The sequence below is a fragment of the Schistocerca serialis genome, chromosome 6 (genome assembly GCF_023864345.2).
Source record: "Schistocerca serialis cubense isolate TAMUIC-IGC-003099 chromosome 6, iqSchSeri2.2, whole genome shotgun sequence".
Lineage (NCBI taxonomy): Eukaryota > Metazoa > Arthropoda > Insecta > Orthoptera > Acrididae > Schistocerca > Schistocerca serialis.
The window spans coordinates 414,058,634-414,076,477 of NC_064643.1; the positions used below are offsets into that span (position 1 = coordinate 414,058,634).

Genomic DNA, 17,844 nt, shown 5'->3' on the forward strand with positions numbered 1-17,844 from the left:
TCCACATCTTGTTGGTCTGCCCAATTTTAGCTGCTCTGTGATGGACTTGTGACCTTCCCAGCACCCTCCTTTTGGTTTTGGGTGACAATGCCTCAATAGCTGATGTTGTTTTACATTTTATTTGTAAGGGGTTTTTTTATCACACAATCTAAGGGTTTGCATCTGGCCTTCTCTCCCAGGCTTCCAACATCCCTCCATTTTAACTCTTCCTCACTCTTTCTTTGCTAATTGTTTGCCTTGGTATTCTTGTTGTTCCTATGTGTATTCATCTTGCCTTCTCCTTTAGGCTGGAGATTTTAGTGTGTTGCAGAGTGGCTGGCTCATCCTTTTTTATTCTTGTGATCAACAAGCATTGGCCATCTGCTACATTTTAACCCCTTCCACTTCTTTTCTTTCTAGTGTACATTTTCCCATTTCTGTTAGCTTCTGTCATTTTGTCTTTCAGTGTGATTCAAATTTAGTTTTATGCCTTTTACTTTCCCCAACTCCTTTTGGGATTGTTTTTAACTCCCTTTTGGTGAGCTTCTTTCATTTTCTCTTTCCATGTGGTTCCCTGTTATTTTTCTGCCCTTTTCCTTTCCCCAACTCCTTTTGCGAATTGTTATAGCTCAAACCTTGTTAGCATGAAGAAAAAGGAACTGCTGACTCTGTACTTTGGTTTCTTTATACTCCAAACCAACCAATCACATCTGCATGTGCCACAGATGACACAAGTCTGTGCTACAGTAGATAGGATGCATATCTTAATATATCTAGCAGCAGAATATCATACTGCTACTGGTTTGACTGCTACAATGAAATTCTTGGATATTTTGGGTAGTACCTTGTATCTTACATGGACAGCGTTTATCTGAATATGGCACAGTCAACGTAAACTTATCCATGTCTATGAAGTTTATTTGGGGCAATCCATAAATCGATTGCTTAGTGCCTCTATTAGTTTTGACACTCTAGGCAATATCAATAGCTTGTAAACATTTCTTGGCTATGGGCTGTGTCAAAGCGTGCAAGGAGACATTTCCTTGAGGCTTGTACAGTACTTCTGAGTGAGCGTCAGTGGGATGTTGTTTCGTTTGGTGAAACTAATGGTGAAGAATTATTTATGGACTATTGATACTGTCAACACAGTCAAAACTAGTATGATAAAAATGGTTTATCTGAACTATACATGAAATAAACTTTATAGAAGGAAGTAAGAAGCACACTAATGCTCTATGCCAGGGGCATAATAAATGTGAAAAATTGATCTTTGAGTCTTTATGAAATCTTTGTACAACTGTTAATGTTAAAATTTTCATTTTGACATGTAATGACCTGTCTCAGTAAGCCATAGAGAGAAGTTAGGCTTGGTTGCTACACATCTTGAAGGCGCATGGTAATTCCAAACTGCTGATCTGCTTGCTAACTGTTGAGTCCACAACCAAGTCTGGAAGTATGGTGGCTGCCCATGTGTTGATGCATTGTACAGCCAGTGCTCAATATAACTAGTGGTATTTCAGGTGAATCAGGGGTTCTGTGCACTGATCTGTATGTAGCTGGCACAATTATTTTTCTGATAGGCCATGTAACATGTTAACTGTCTTTCTGAGGTAGCTCCCTTTTCCGTTTTGTGATACTGATGATGATATTTGTGCCCAGGAGTGAAGATAGAGTGACTTGCTGCTGAATCCAGATCATGAAGATATCTTCTTTTATATTTGTATGGGTTAAATGTCTTAAAATAAAATACTTTGTCTTAACTTGTAATTCAAATTCATCTATTTTTTATTAAAATATAACCATATTTTGAATATATTTTTCCCTTTATTTGCACTAGTTATAGTTTAAGGTCACAAAATGACCAGTTCTGACACTCTCATGTCATGTTCTAGTCCATATAGTTAACTGTAAAAGAAGACTGAGAACACCATACTAAATATTTCAATATAAGGAGCTTTACATAAATGAATTCCCATTATTAATACAAGGAGCTTCATATGCATGAAGATCACATGTCATGATGCTTAAGATAATGTATAAATACAATTACATAGTGTGTGACAGTTAATGCTCTTTTTACTTTTTAATTTTGTTCAATATTTGCTCAGTCTAACATTTTAGCTACAAGACCATCTCACTTCCAGGTATTTTTGAGAAACATAAACTGCTTTTCTCATTTCAAATGACAACAAAACTACAACAGAGTGATGGGATAGTTAGTCAAATGCAACTTGACTTCTTTATCAAGGGCAGTGTCAGCCTGGAGAAATCAGCAAGAGCATGTCCTGCAGCTTGGCTTCCTTCTCAGGTTTTCACATTCATAATTACTATTTTTCTATTTGTATATCGCTTTAATATGCGTAGTTATTTTTTCATGACTCTTTAGTGTAGATGTAGGGGGGCATTCTTTGAGTTAAATAGTGAAGATCATGAATACCATGAATCTATGCCTTATTACCTACCGGTACTGGGTGGAGATACATCAGAGAACGTGCTCAGTGGAGACTGGTTCAAAGATTGTCCTGCAGCAGAGCCATTGCACTGGCCAAAGAGTTTCCTCATACATCACACAATTGCTGCTAAGTCACCAGAGAGGACCCCCCCTCTTCCCTCCCCTCACTGTGCAGAATGTTGTTGGTGTGGTTCATGTTACTTCCAGACATATCAGTGACGTTGAACAGGGTGCATGTTGATTTGAGTCTGTTGACCTTAAATGTAGTCATGTTTCCATGCAGTAAAATGTCAAAGGTGTTGTCACTTCATCTAATCACTTTATGTGGACCAGAGTAGGGTGGGCGTAATGCCAATTAGACAGTATTATCTTGAAGCGTGATGTGGGTCCAGTACTGCAGAACTTTATGGATGAAGATTTTCTGAGAGTCATGCACCTGCAGGATCAGAATCTTAAGGTGCACGATGTGTTGTGTGACTCTCTGGATGAGCTGCTGTACTTCTCTATCTGCAGGCAATTAGGACAGTTCTGTGAAGTCTGTCAGAAGAATGAATGGTTCCTTATAAAGGATTTCCATCAGAGATGTGTGGAGTTCTTTATAAGTTGAACATGCACCTAAAACTACCTATGGCAGGGAGTCTGTGCATAACCCTCCATGACAAATGAGACCTGATTTAAGCGTATGATGCCAGCACTCTACCAGTCCATTCTTTTGTGGATGGTAAGCAGTTGTTTGGAAGATGAATACTGCATTAGCAACAAGAGTTCAGGAAAAAGTGCTGACATGAATTTCCTACCGTGATCTCTCATTATTGCAGCAGGGCAGCCAAATAGGGGAATCCATAGATTGTTAAATGCATTTGCAGAGTTCTCGACAGTGATGTTCGGAAGTAGTATAGCCGTGACCCAGCATTACTCTGTTGATCACTGACAGAATATATTGGTAAGCATTTAAATCAAGGAGAGGTCCAATAAGGTCTAAGTGGGCTTGCTGAAAATGGCCCTTGGGGATAGAAAAATGGCCTTGTTCAGGTTGTGCATGGCATCCTGTTGTAGAGCATGGCAGGCATTACAAGATTGCATCCAAGATTTACAGTCTTCCTTGGCATTTGGCCATACAGAATGGTCTGTGACAAGCTTCATTGTTGGTCAGATCCCAGGGTGTGATAGCCCATTAAGTTATCAAAAATAGCTTGCCTCATGGCGAATGATACTAGTGGATGAAGGCAGATTGGTGAAACATAACATAGTACTTGTATTGAAGAGCCAGTAATATCATGGCATTTCATGCACAATCCCACTGTGTTGTTGTGCAGTGTAATGGTAATGTTGTTATGTCATATAACCACATGTCTCACTTCTTCTTGCTGTACTGATGAAAGATGTTTGTGGAGAAACGATTTTAATTTAGTAAGAGCAGCCATTACCTGCAGGGGGAGTGACTGCTAAAACTTAAGTTTTTGATAACAGCCACAAGTCATGCTTTGTATTTTTTATTTACCAGTTTTGCTCTTCAAATGAACAAGAGCATCATCAGAATATGTACTGTAAATGATACAAATTGAGATAATACAGAAAACTTGCATTGACATTATATAAAGTACATATTCTACTTCCAGTATGATGACTTACATTTAAAGTTGGCTGACAGCATTAAAGATTGCGTTTAAGGTTGTCTGACAGCCCTAAAGATTAAACTGGCTGTACAATAGTACTTAAACTTACATTTAAAGAAAATTTGAAGTACAATAGTAAATGTTGACATTGACAGTGCCAGAGATTAAACTGACTTTACAGCAGTAGTCGTAACATCCATGGTACAGTGCATCCAAAGATAATTTACAACTATAGAAAACAAAATTTACATTTTGATCACCTCTTTTATTGGCCTTTGTATAGCTATCTCATATCTTTACGTATGTGCTTATCTTTCAAAAAACAAGCAACCAAAATATACCTGTCATATTATCCTAACAGAAATATTTTTAAAAACAATAGTTTTGAATGCATTTTGGTAGACTTTTATAAATATGTATTTTTTTATAATGAATTTTTAACGATATTTTAATTTTTACATATGTACTCATATTTTGTGAAAGATAAAAAGATATGTAAAGATATGAGATGTCTATGCAAATGCCCATAAAAGAGGCAACTAAAATGTAAATTTTATTTTGTGTAGTTGTAAATTATCTTTGGATACACTATTCCATGTGTGTTACAAGTGCATTGTACAGTCAATTTAATCTTTGGTGTTGTCAATGTCATCATTTACTAATGCACTTTAAATGTAGGTTTAAGTATGATAGTACAACCAGTTTAATCTTTTTTAGAGCTGTCAGACAACTTTAAATGCAATCTTTAATTCTGTCAGCCAACTTTAAATGTAAGTCACAATACTGGAAGTAGAATATGTACTTTATGTAATGTCAATGCAAGTTTTCCATATTATCTCAGTTTGTATCTTTTACAGTGTATGTTCTGATGCCACCTTTGCTTATTTGCAGAGCAAAACCACTATATAAAAACACAGAGTGTAACTTGTGGCTGTTCGGAAAACTTACTTTATAATTTTAATTAGTTGTGTAGGAAGAACAACCCACTGTCTGTGCATTTTTTGGATTTATGTACAGGTATGGATGGTGAAATGGGAGCACAATATATTCACATGATGCAACAATGAATGAGTGTCTTTCCTTAAGCTGGAGAATTTGTGTCCACTTTTCAATCACACTTTGTGGATGCTGTGGTTTCCAGAGAAAAAGAGGCCTGATGGCAATGGTCTAGCCCTAGAACAAATGAAGCTATATTATGTAATCTCTTACTTACTTACTATCTGTCATCTGATGACTATCATGTCTAGACTGGCTATGGGGATATTGTAAATGAGAGATCTGTTCATTTGATGTTATTGTGGTTTTTGAGAAACATTAAATATAGATCAGTTCTTAAAAAAATTAGTTACATCATTTTGTAGCTGGTCACTAGAGAATGTGAGCTTAATATTCGTTGTGCTGTGAGCATACTTCCCTGCTAATGCATTTGTAAGAGGTGCCTGGATGGCATGTCTACATTAAAAAATTGTATCGTGTCAAGAAATTGGTGTGATTTATGAAATATCTATGGCTGCAGTAGGTGACAACTGCTTTGGCACATTGCGATGCAGACAATATGCTGTCATGACAAACTAAAAGTCTGAGGAACTCAACCTGAGGCTGTCTCAGCTGACACTTACCATTGTTGATGGTGACACCTAGTTTGTGTAAAACATCAAAAAGTATTGTCTGTTCATTATAAGAACTGTCGTGATGTAAACATCACACTGCGTATTCTTCCACGTTTGCTATTACCTCATTGGATTTTATTTCCCATGGAAATTCAGCTGTGTATAGTCAGGTGCAATACTAACCTTATATTTTATGAGGCAGCATAGTTCACCTGCACTGCTGAGTGAAGATAACACTATGCATGATGCTTTACTGGTGCATTTTAATAGGGAAGTCAGTCCATCAAGTTCACAGTGATGTGAACAACTGTGAATAATCATGTGGAAGCTTATTCAACATTCCACAACTGAATGGTACTATTGCTTTGTGAATCTGATCTGTTTCCAATTGCTCTGTTTTAACATTTCTTATATGGAGGTATTTAAAAATGCTGGAACACTAAAATAATTCATGTCAAAAGAATAAAAATAAAGTATTCAGAAGCAGATTAGACCAAACATTACACCTTCAGATAATTAATAAAATCAACAAACAACAGACAGATAATAAAACTTAAAATGCCATTTGAATTTTAAAAGGCATTATTTAATATATAGTAATCGTCTGGTAACATGTTTCTTAAGGGTCCATGCAGAAAACCTATTTTAGCTTGGAAACACAGTGTAAAAAACTTGTGTAAAAACAGTATACATTATCTGTGAGAGCAATCTGTGATTTAAAGAGCATATTGCAGAGATTTTGCTGTAATGAAATACTGAAGCCACTTAAGGTATTACTCTACTCAATTGTTTGGTAGCCTCTGAACTCTTTCCATATCTGAACCTGAAGATGACATTTCTCAGAAACCATCCATGTGCCACATTTTGTCTTGTTTTTTTATTAAATTTTGCTGTGTGTCCCACCAGTGTGCAATGACATGCTACAGAGCTTCATTCATTAATTTTTCATAAATTTAAGTACATGTGGTAGCTTAAATATTTTATTATTTCTTGCAACATATTCTTTAACTTGGGTCCTTGTAAGTTCTATGGGGTTCAAATTCAGTGGTACAGCAGTAACCTAATGACCATGTGACACACAGAATGTGCTGTTTCATCAGTAATGCACTGACCTACAATGTACACTTCAACCTGTTTCAGTAATTCAAGATTAATCACACCCAACTTACAATGTCTTCCTTCCTCCAAGACTTTTGTGGCCTGTGCTCTGCCGTGACTCTATCATATGAAGCATTGTCCATAATTATAATAGTGCTGGGCTCTAATTCAGATATAATGTCTTTGATCTATTTTAGGGGCACTTGACCACTCATGTTTTCATGAGAATCTCCAGTCTTTTTTTATTCAAAAATCAATTCATCACCTTATAGAAAACCACTGTCGCTTCCTATATGTGCTATAATTAGCCTTCTTCTTTTTCCTCTTGGATTTATAACCCCTGTGATTTGTCTGCAGCAAAAACTTGTTGCTTATAGTCTCTCTTTTTGTCAGTCCACTCTTTTTTGTGTCACATGTCTTGCATTAACCCATATTTCATCAGGTAATAAAACTTCCGTTTCTCATGTCTGCACTGTTGAATGTCCCGGAGATAATGCCTTCTCTGCAGAGCAATAACCTCTTTACCAGTAATTATACTATTTTGTTTCCTACTTTTGAACTGAAAACCAATATTTTTATCACTTTAAAAATGTCATTATTTTAGAAGTAGGCAAGTCATTGTCATTATTTATCATTTGAAGTATTTTGTTTATTGTAGAAACTTCATTCCTGAAGAAAAATGCATACATCTTTGAGATCACACAGCATTTATAATGAAAAGTGAACCACTTAGCTGGCTGTTTGAGATGGAAAGGTGGCAGCTTGGGTAGTGGTACCACAGCTGGACAGAGAACAACAACTGGATGAGCTCTCATATAGTGGCTGTGATGAAGAAGGAAATACCAGGAAAATGTTCAGCTGTGGCCCAACAAATTGGCAGAACTGTACATGACGTAGTAGATGTGACACAATCTAGCAGCATTATTCTGTGTCTGTCCATGATAGTTTGTTGAAAGGTGTCTTGCTGGTATGTGAACAAGTTGTATTCATTATCCAAGTCAATCAGAAGATTGGTTGGTGGTACACATTGCTTAGGTTCATGTGGGTCATTGGTGCCACCAGTAACTCTTCAGAAGAAAATGTCACTTTCATGATGAACCCAAGGCAAGGATTTTTGCTGCTGATGTGAAGCTCTGAACTGAAGACCATATAAGTCACTGTCTTTGATTTGCTTGTCTCCTGCACTTAAGTTGCAAGATGGCTTCATTGTTGTTCCTTGCGAGATGATTTAAAGAACTTGGAATATTCCATAGCCAGTATCGTCATTTGATGCACGTTCTCCAGTGCAGAGTAGCGATTGGTGGGGACACTCCAGGTTAAGTAATGCAGGTCATGAATAGCATGAATCCACACTTTATTACTAGCTGGAGATACATCGGAGAATGTCGCACACCACAATAGCTGAGAACAGACTGCTTCAAGGACCATCCTGCAGTGCAGCCACAGTGTTGACCAAAGAGTTTCCTCATGCTGCATCATTCATTCACTCCTAGGTTGCCAGAAGTCCTTAATTTATTTATTTCCCTGACTGATACAAATTCATAATACTTTTTTCTTACAATAAATATACTTCGCTAGCAAATCCAGCAATTCTTTGGAATTGCTAAATATATATTGGAATTAGATCTATGTCCTAATCTCCTCTCCTCCAGGACTTTGAACCTTGCTCATTGGTATTGCAAACAAAATCATGATTGGAAACTGAAGGGACTTAAAATGAAAGGATAAATCATTTGAGATCCCTGTTATATGGCATATGACAGCTCTCCAGCTGCTGTATCTGTTTGGACAGTAGCTTCAGTGACTGTTAGCACAGTTTTAATCTGTCAATGGATAATGTTACAGAGCTTTGGATGATTCAGACTCTGTAGCAGTTTTCTAATAGCTAGCCAGTGAGGCATAAATACAACTATACTGTGTCCTGTAAAGTGAAGTGGGAGAAAGAAAACAAAACAGTACTCTGTTATGTATACAGTTTTTGCTTAAATTTATATATAAGGAGGTGTCTAATGGTTTACATGCCCTGCTGTTGTAGTTAAAAGAGGACAAGGAAATCGTATAATGCTACTTTCTAGCTTCTGTATAGTCTTGATATTTTACTTGTGCTTGCATTTCCCATTATAATTTAATCTAATCTGTTATTGATAAATTATTTCATGTTGTACAGGTATATTTAAATGCATCTTTCCTTTTGTGGAATTTATTGATAATTTTTAGATCTTCATAGCAGCATATTTTCTTAGGAGTCTTCTGTTAATATCTTCTCACAAAATCCCTACTTTGGCACAGAAACATTTCTAGCTCAAGGAATGAATTCAAAAAGTAAAACTACTGAACGTATTTACTCAAGTCAGTTCAATTTCCCTTTAATACTTTCATAAATGGCTGTGGATTAATCAGCCTTACTCTCTTCCAGCGCATTTTTCACTTTTTCTTCTTCTTCCAAAAGGCTAAGTTTTACCTCTCTTCAGTAGTCCTCTTCATCTCCATGTATGAAGAAGATCCCACCTCACTGATCATGTTATTTAGATAGGGTGTTCTTGGTGTCCCCCTTGTTTCCTTCCCAACAGTCTTGTTTTTGAAATATGGTGAATGTGCTCCTCTTTAAAAGACTCTGACAGAAAATTGGAGAACCAGCTGTCTCAATCCTCAGACTGCCTTCCTCATCAAAACATTTGGCATGCAAACATACTCACACTCTTTTAACACTGAACATTCTAAATCCTTTTACCCAGTCTCTCTTTGTAGTGAAGATTTCATACTCAGTATTTCCATCTCACTTCCACTGTCTACATATTTCTCTCTCCCATTGTCTCCTTTTTCTTCCACTAACATTTTCTCCTTCCTGTCTCTCCTACTGTCACTCTCTTCAAGCTGTTCTCTCACTTTGCATAGTCACTCTTGGCTTGCCATTGTCTTTGTCCCATTCTTTTTCTCACTCATTGCCACTGTCTCTTTCTTTCTCTCATACAGTCTGTTATTTTTCTCTTCAACCACCATTATCTCCTCTCCACACAAGCCCTTGTGGATGGTTTGCTTGGGGTTTTAACCCCTAGACAAGAAAACTTTAACACTTGGATGTAGCAGATGGGGGAAATTGGGCAGATTTTATTCATCTTGAAGTTTGCCAAGATGGGTCCAGCCCCCCTCCACTGCCACTCCCCTCCCCCCACCCAGCCACCACCAAGCCTATGTATGGTCTCTACTCATCTCTCCCTTTCATGTCCACCGTCTCCTCTCTCTTTTACTCCCACTATCTCCATCCATCTCTCTTTCTGTTTTGCTGTCACTTTCTCTCTGCCACTATCACTGTCCACTCTTTTTCTCTCCCATGGCACTATTTTCTCCCTCTTCAGTTGTCACTGTCTCTCTGCTGCTCTCTTTCTGCACCAAAAAGTGCGGATATGTTCACATACCAAAATGTTTGACGAGGAAGGCAAATTGAGTATCGAGGCAGCTGGGTCCTTCACTTTTCTGTCAGAATCTTTTAAAAAGGAGCATATTCACTGTTTTTGTGCTCTGACAGGGACGTTTATCAACTGCTTTCTTTCTTTTCCACATTACAGCAGGGCTTGCTGCTTCTATAAAACAAACCCTAGATATCAGCAAAATTTTGGCAGTTTATTTATATATTTCAGCACATTTACATACTTCAGCACATATAAACAGCTAATAAGTATGCATAACATAAAGTTAACAAAAAATGTCTCCCATCCAATGCATGTTCACGCTCCAGTACTTTACATAAAAATGCACAACATTTTTAGGCTTCACCCACAGTATAATACCAAAAAATGTGGTGTTTTATTTGCAAATACAAATAATTTGGTATGACAAAACAGTTTCTTTGTAAGGCACTTGTGGCAACAGGTGGCACCATTGAATAATTTCCAGATAAAGACAGTCTGTGTAAGCATGAAGTGCCCATTATCTGGAAACAGAGTGTTATAGTTATTGGTGAAAAAACTACGACGAAAACCACAGTTTGGAGACCTCAGCACCTTGTGATGACCTCAGAGCAGTTGTCATGTATCCTCACTATGTCAATTAAAACTACATTTACGTCTCAGACTGGATATTACGTGCATATTTTATATGCATAAGTAACAGACAGTGATATTGAGAAAAGTTTCAATAATCCCTGAGAACATCGTCTTAAGAACATACAATAAAAATCTGAGTGATTTGCCATGAACAAAAATTATAGAAGTGGCCATCTCCACAATTGGTACTTTTGGTGCCAGAAAATGGCATTTCTAGATAAATGTACAGTTCAGTGCTGAATGGTTCATTGTTTAGATAGTTATGGACACTGCTTTTTAATATTTTGTTCATTATTAGGGTACTGTCAACCATCTGGACCTCAGTAACAGATAATAATATTGAAAAATAATTGAAGTTTCCTGAGAACATCATCTTAAGACTATATGGGAAAAATTTCAAAAATTTACCATGTACAGCAGTTATAGAAGTGGCCATCCTCACAATTCATACTTTGGGTTTTTCAGGAACTACACATGAACAAATGATGCTTTTATAAGCCATCTAAGGTCCAACCTAGATAATTCCTAATGCAAAAGAACCAACCAGTTTGCTCAATTTGCCTGAGCGGGTTGGAAGTGTCTGGTGTTTAAATTTTGACCTGTATTGTAGGAAAGCTGCAATATGCCTGTTTTCACAATAGGTATACAAATGGTCACTATCCTAAGAGTTGTCCAAAACACTTGATCCCTTATCTATGTGATCAACAGAACCCAAGACATGACCCCTTGAAAACTCTCATTTTTGTGTTTGGCTTTTTGGAACATACTGGTACTGTGCATTATCATGCACGGATCTATAAATATAGAGGGAAACTTCCATACACTAGACTGTTAGATTGTGCTGAAAGCAGGGAATGTTCCTGAAATTAAAGAAGGTCCAAAAATAGCATCAATGTACAAGAAGCTGGAAAAATTGTTTGTAATTATTGCTGAACTATTTTTTATTTGATAGTTGTTACAGGTAGAGAGCATATCAAGATTAATGCTTGGACAATAGTTTCAGGTATCTGATCTTGTCCTTAAGCATTTATCAAAAGGACTTTATTTATATTAACACTGGTCATGGAAGAGCATGCAGTCTAAAACTATCATGAGCATGAAGGTGGTTTGAAAAGATCTTGGAATCACCATGAGAGGTCAGCACTAGCGCAACAAGGTGTTCACGTGATATTCATTGGACTGTTGCCTGTAAACACATGCCACATCAGTGCTGTTGGAAGAGAGTTGTGGCGGTGACATAGCTCTGTTGTTGTTCCCGTGAAGTGATTTGCGAATATGGAAAAAATCAAGATTCGAGCAGTGATTAAGTACTTCATAAAGAAAGGTATGAAAGCAAAGGACATTCACTTTGATTTCCAGAATACAGTGGGGGACTCTGCTCCTTCATATTCAACTGTTGCCAAGTGGACAATTGAAATTAAATTTGGTTGGAGAGCTTAGATGATGATCCACGCAATAGTTGGCCAAGAACGTGTCACTACTCCAAAAATCATTGAAAAGGTGCACAAAATGGCCGTGGCGGATCGCCGATTGAAAGTGCGTGAAATTGCTCGTGCTTGCCAGATGTCATCTGAAAGGGTATATCACATTTTAACTGAAGAATTATAAATGAAAAAAGTGCGTGAAATTGCTCATGCTTTCCAGATGTCATCTGAAAGGGTATATCACATTTTAACTGAAGAATTAGAAATGAAAAAATTATCTGCAAGATGGATGCTGCGACTCTTGATGTGCGCCCGCACACATGTGCCTTAGCCATGGCAGAATTACACAAACTATGGTACGAATTGTTGCCATACCCACCCTATTCAAGTGATATGGCTCCATCAGACTTCCATCTCTTCCCAAAACTAAAAATTTTTCTTGGTGGACGAAGATTCACTTCAACAAAGAATCAATAGTCTGAGTTGACAACTATTTTTCAGGCCTGGAGGAAACTCATTTTCCAGATGGGATCAAGGCACTGGAACATCATTGGACCAAGTGCATTAATCTACAAGGATACTGTATTGAAAAATAATAACTTTTCAGTGATGTAAGTACTTGTTTTCTGTTCTGTTCCAAGAACTTTTCAAACCACACTCATAATGGAGTACTAGATCATGGAAGCTATTTTAAATGTCTTTTTTGTAATGCTTCTTATTGAAAAGCTAGTGATATGCAAAACAAAGTCAAGAAGTTTAGCATTACACATGAAATACTTACATACACCGTAAAAGTAATGCATGGGAAATTTTATAACAGGATTGCATTCCTGGCATTACTGTGTGGAAGTATTCCCATACCGCATGACAAGGAATGTCCCAATAATGGAGTGGAGATGGAGCATAGCCAGTATACATTATTCACAAAGAGCAATGTATCAACGTGTCTGCATTGTTATCATTGCTCAGAATGCACTAGTGACTTTGTATCACTCACAGATAGTCCTCTGTTCTCTGGTGATAGATATGTGTCACTATCAATACCTCCTACAGAGCCGCGCCCCCTTCACATATTTCGTAGAACAGAAGGGGACAATGTGGACCATGTCATCATCTAGCTGGACTGGCATGCACAGGTGTGCATGACCAGCTATGTCTTGGCTGGCTGCAATGCAGGACACAGTTGGACCATTTCTTGTATTAATGCCATGTGTTGTGCTGGTGATGTACAGTTAGTAGGGAAGCAGTTGACATGGGAGGTAACTAGTGTGACTGTACAGGGACTCTGGTGGTGTGGCTGGGGATGAAGGGAGCTGGGGCAGTGTGGAGTTGCCTTCTCAGCAATACCTGCCCCAACCTGTGGTGGGGGTGTAAGCAGCAATTGTGGCAGGACCCTTGGGCAGGTGAGAATGAGAACACCATCTGTTGAAAGGTAGGACAATATGGAGGCATAGCCAACGATGTTGGGTAGGATGTATGAGTGGTTAAGCCACTGGATGCGTGCAATGTCCGTGTCACTGTATCTTTATTGAGGGCGGCAAGGCACAGGTCATTATCAACGAGTTTGATGGTAATATCTTCTGGGTTGAAGTCTCTGAGGTTGAGCCTAATGTTAATGAGGTGTACTGTATTGGGGCTGGCCGCCCATGCATTCTGTAGTGGCTGGTTATCACCTTTGCTGTTCATGGGGGTCGAGACAATCTACTCCCAGAGAACCCACACTGTTTTCATGCAGTTAATTGAATCATTCATTGGTGTGTCATAATCAGAATGTCAAGCACATATATGCCTCTCTCAAGAACTTTGAAAGGTCCTATGTATGGCGGCTTTACTGCTGGCTGGAGTGTTTCATTCCATAGCATGATATATTCACAGTAGGAGTATGTGAGAGCAGTTCATGTAAGAAGACCTTAGACACCAAATGTGGAGCTGGGGATGGCACATGAATATGTCTAATGTGGTCCTTTACCTGTTTAACCAGTGCAGGTAGGGCCATTTGCTCAGGGTCATGCATGGCTAGAATAAAATCAGTGGGTAGCATCAGTGATTCACCATATAGTATCTCAGTGAAGGATACTTGCAGGGCCTCCTTGGAGGCAGTTCAGATGCCAAGTAGTACCCATGGTAATGCCTTAGTCCACAAACTGCTGTGTCACATAAGGACAGCTTTGAGAGTTCTGTACCACCTCTCAAAAACCTCATTACTCTGGAGGAGGTTGACTGTAGTGCAGTTGCATTTGATTTTATAGAATTTTACATAGTGTGCTGAACAGTGCCAACTTGAACTGACAGCCTTGGTCTGTCTTTATTGTGTCTGGCATGCTGAAACAACTTATGCATGTTTCAACAAAAGTGCAAGCAGTGGACACTGCTGTGATGCCTTTGAGGGGCATTGCTTCTGCCCACTGGGACACTGTCTGTTATTGGTAGTAGATTCTTGACTTCCTCTTATTCTGAGAAAGGACCAATTAAATCAGTGTGTACATAGTGGAAAGGAGCTTTTAGAATTTCATAGTGATCTAATTGTGGTTGTTCATGTCTTCTGACTTTACTGTGTTGATATGCTATGCATGCCTGTGCCAGGTGCGGCAGTCTCACTTGATGCTGGGCCATTTGAAGCATTCTGTAATGAGGCAGACTGAATGAGTCTGATGCCTGGGTGAAACATGCTGTGGATTTTGTCAAAAATTGTGTGACACACTGTTTGTGGCACCAACTGGTAGATCCTGTTAAGAGACATGTCACAGAGGATTGGCGATTCAGTCCCCAGAACGGTGCATAGTTCGATTCATAAGCCAGCACCCTTGATTATGTATCAGTTATGTGTATGTATGTATTAAACCGCAGATCTAGAAACAACGGAGAGGCTTTGTTCCGCCGAAGCCCTCAGCAGTTCACAACCCCACAACAGACCACAGCAGTCCACCCACCCCACTGCCGCCCCACACTGAAATCAGGGTTATTATGTAGTTCTACCCCCAGTGGAATAACCTGGAAATGTCTCATACCAGACACGCGTAACGCCAAATGTTTGCATGGTAGAATAATTATGGTGTATGCATAAGTGGGAATGGTGTTTGCGCAGCAATCACCAAAACAGTGTAACTGAGGTGGAATAAGGGTAACCAGACCACATTCACTAAGGTAGATGGAAAACTGTGTGAAAAACCATCCACAGGCTGGGTGGCACACCAGACCTGGACACTAATCCACAGGGCGGATTTGTGCCAGGGACCAGCAAGCCTTCCCACTCAGGAAATCAGTTATATAATGCTTGTGATATGATGCTGGTCAGTGACTAGCTTTTTGTACCTGAACTGGAGGGAGATGACACTAACTCACAATAAGTACTCAGTGATGGGAATGTCAGGATAGTTTACTAGCCAATAAGGTCCAGGTGTCAGTAGTGTCAGGGACTGATGTTCTCCAGTGGGTGCTGTACTGCATCAACATGATCTGTGAACCTCCCAATGTCTTCATGGAAGTATCTCACCCATTTGTAAACAGTGAGAAATTCTCAGTCAAAGGCCAATCATTTTGGCTGAGAGAATGTAAGTTTTGTGAGAAGAATGGAAAGGGCTGTGCCTCCATGGCCACTTACTGTAGCAGTATGGTGCTAGTCATGTTGTTGCTTGTTTCAGTAGTGACTGAGTTGTGCTTCTGGAATGAGGTGGACCAATTTGATTGCATGTACAAGGAAATCCATAGTGAGTCTGAATGTGTCCTTCATCTCTGCAGTCCTCTCAGTCTTCCCTCTCCCTTGCTTGTTAGATTCTGCCAATGTGTTGGTGAGGGGTGCTTGTAAAGCCACTGCTTCCAGCAAGCAAGGCCAAGAAAAAATTAAAATTCCTAAGAATTGATGGAGCTCATGATAATTCTGGGAGAGAGGAAGCTGGTCGAGGGTCAGTCTTGTCCCACGGCTCTAAATATGTGCCTGTGGAAGATAACTTCTCCTTTTTGTAATTGAGATTTGTCATTGTTGATCACCACACCCCTGTCTTTTAAGACCGTGAGAACTTGTTCAAGGTGTCAGTTGTGGTCTTCGAGTATAACCAAAAAATGGAGAATGTCATCCAAATAGGCATAACAGAAATTGAACTGGAAAAGTATCACGTCAATGAAGCACTGCCATGTCTGAGTTGCATTCCTCAATCTGCATAGCATTAAAAGATATTCAGAGAAACCAAACAGTGTGATACTTGCACTTTTTACAATAACATCTTTGTGTGTGGGAATTTGTAGTTAAGTTTTCCTACACTCGGTCACACTGAATATATTGCACCTGCTAGTGAATGAATGAAATATTATACAGGTGATCTAAATGATTAATGGAAAATCTCATATGAGATGTGAAACAAATACTAACAAAGAGATAGAGGGACTGGCCAGTACTTACCTCAGCTCAGTACAGCCGATAGATACACATAAAACACTTTTTTTTTTTTTTATTTTTTTTTTCATTTACATGCCAATGTAAAAGGCTGTGCAGTGCAGGCATGTCAGTTGATAAATGACATGTGTAGTTTCACATGTGGCCCTGCCTTGAATTGTGTATGTTTTACCAGTAGCGGGGCTGGAGTAGGTGGTTGTGGGGGGGATGCATGGGGCAGGTTTTGCAGCGGGGTCAGTTACAGGGGTAGGAACCGCTGGGTGGAGAAGGTAGTCTGGGAATATTGTAGGGTTTAACAAGGATGTTACGGAGGTTAGGGGGGTGACGAAAGGCAACTCTGGGTGGTGTGAGGAGAATTTTGTCAAGGGATGATCTCATTTCAGGGGTTGACTTGAGAAAGTCATATCCCTGGCGGAGTAATTTGTTGATGTTTTCGAGGCCAGGATAATATTGGGTGACAAGGGGGATGCTTCTGTGTGGTCTGGGGGTAGGAACATTGTTGTTGGATGGGGAGGAATGTATTTCTCGGGAAATCTGTTTGTGGACAAGGTCTGCAGGATAGTTGCGGGAGAGGAAAGCATTGGTCGGGTTATTTGTGTAATTGTTGAGGGATTCGTCACTGGAGCAGATACGTTTGCCACGAATACCTAGGCTGTAGGGAAGGGAGCGTTTGATGTGGAAAGGATGGCAGCTATCAAAGTGAAGGTACTGTTGTTTGTTTGTGGGTTTGATATGGACAGAGGTGTGGATGTGAGCTTCAACAAGATGAAGGTCAACATCCAGGAAGGTGGCTTGGGTTTTGCAGAAGGACCAGGTGAAATTCAGATTCGAAAAGGAGTTGAGGTTATGGAGGAAATTAAGGAGTGTTTCTTCACCATGAGTCCAGACCACAAAGATGTCATCTATAAACCTATACCAGGCCAGGGGAAGCAGCTGTTGGGTCTTCAGGAAAGCCTCCTCCATGCGGCCCATGAAGAGGTTGGCATAGGACGGAGCCATCCTGGTTCCCATGGCCGTTCCCCTGATTTGTTTGTAGGTCTGGCCTTCAAAAGTGAAGTAATTATGGGTGAGGATGAAGTTGGTAAGAGTGATAAGGAACGAGGTTTTTGGAAGATCTTCGGGTGGGCGTTGGGAGAGGTAGTGCTCAAGGGCAGAGAGACCATGGGTATGCGGGATGTTTGTGTAAAGGGATGTAGCATCTATGGTGACAAGAAAGGTTTCAGATGGAAGAG

General features: G+C 39.3%; 1 protein-coding gene across 1 annotated transcript in view; it reads left to right on the plus strand.

Annotated features, from left to right (window-relative positions):
- The window catches only part of LOC126484896 (dynein axonemal heavy chain 10), a 1,141,797-nt gene that overhangs the window by 923,155 nt on the left and 200,798 nt on the right, over positions 1–17,844 (plus strand). Inside the window, exon 56 of the mRNA XM_050108495.1 lies at positions 2,124–2,287. Coding sequence (XP_049964452.1) covers positions 2,124–2,287 — 164 coding nt within the window. The remainder of the gene's footprint in view (positions 1–2,123; positions 2,288–17,844) is intronic.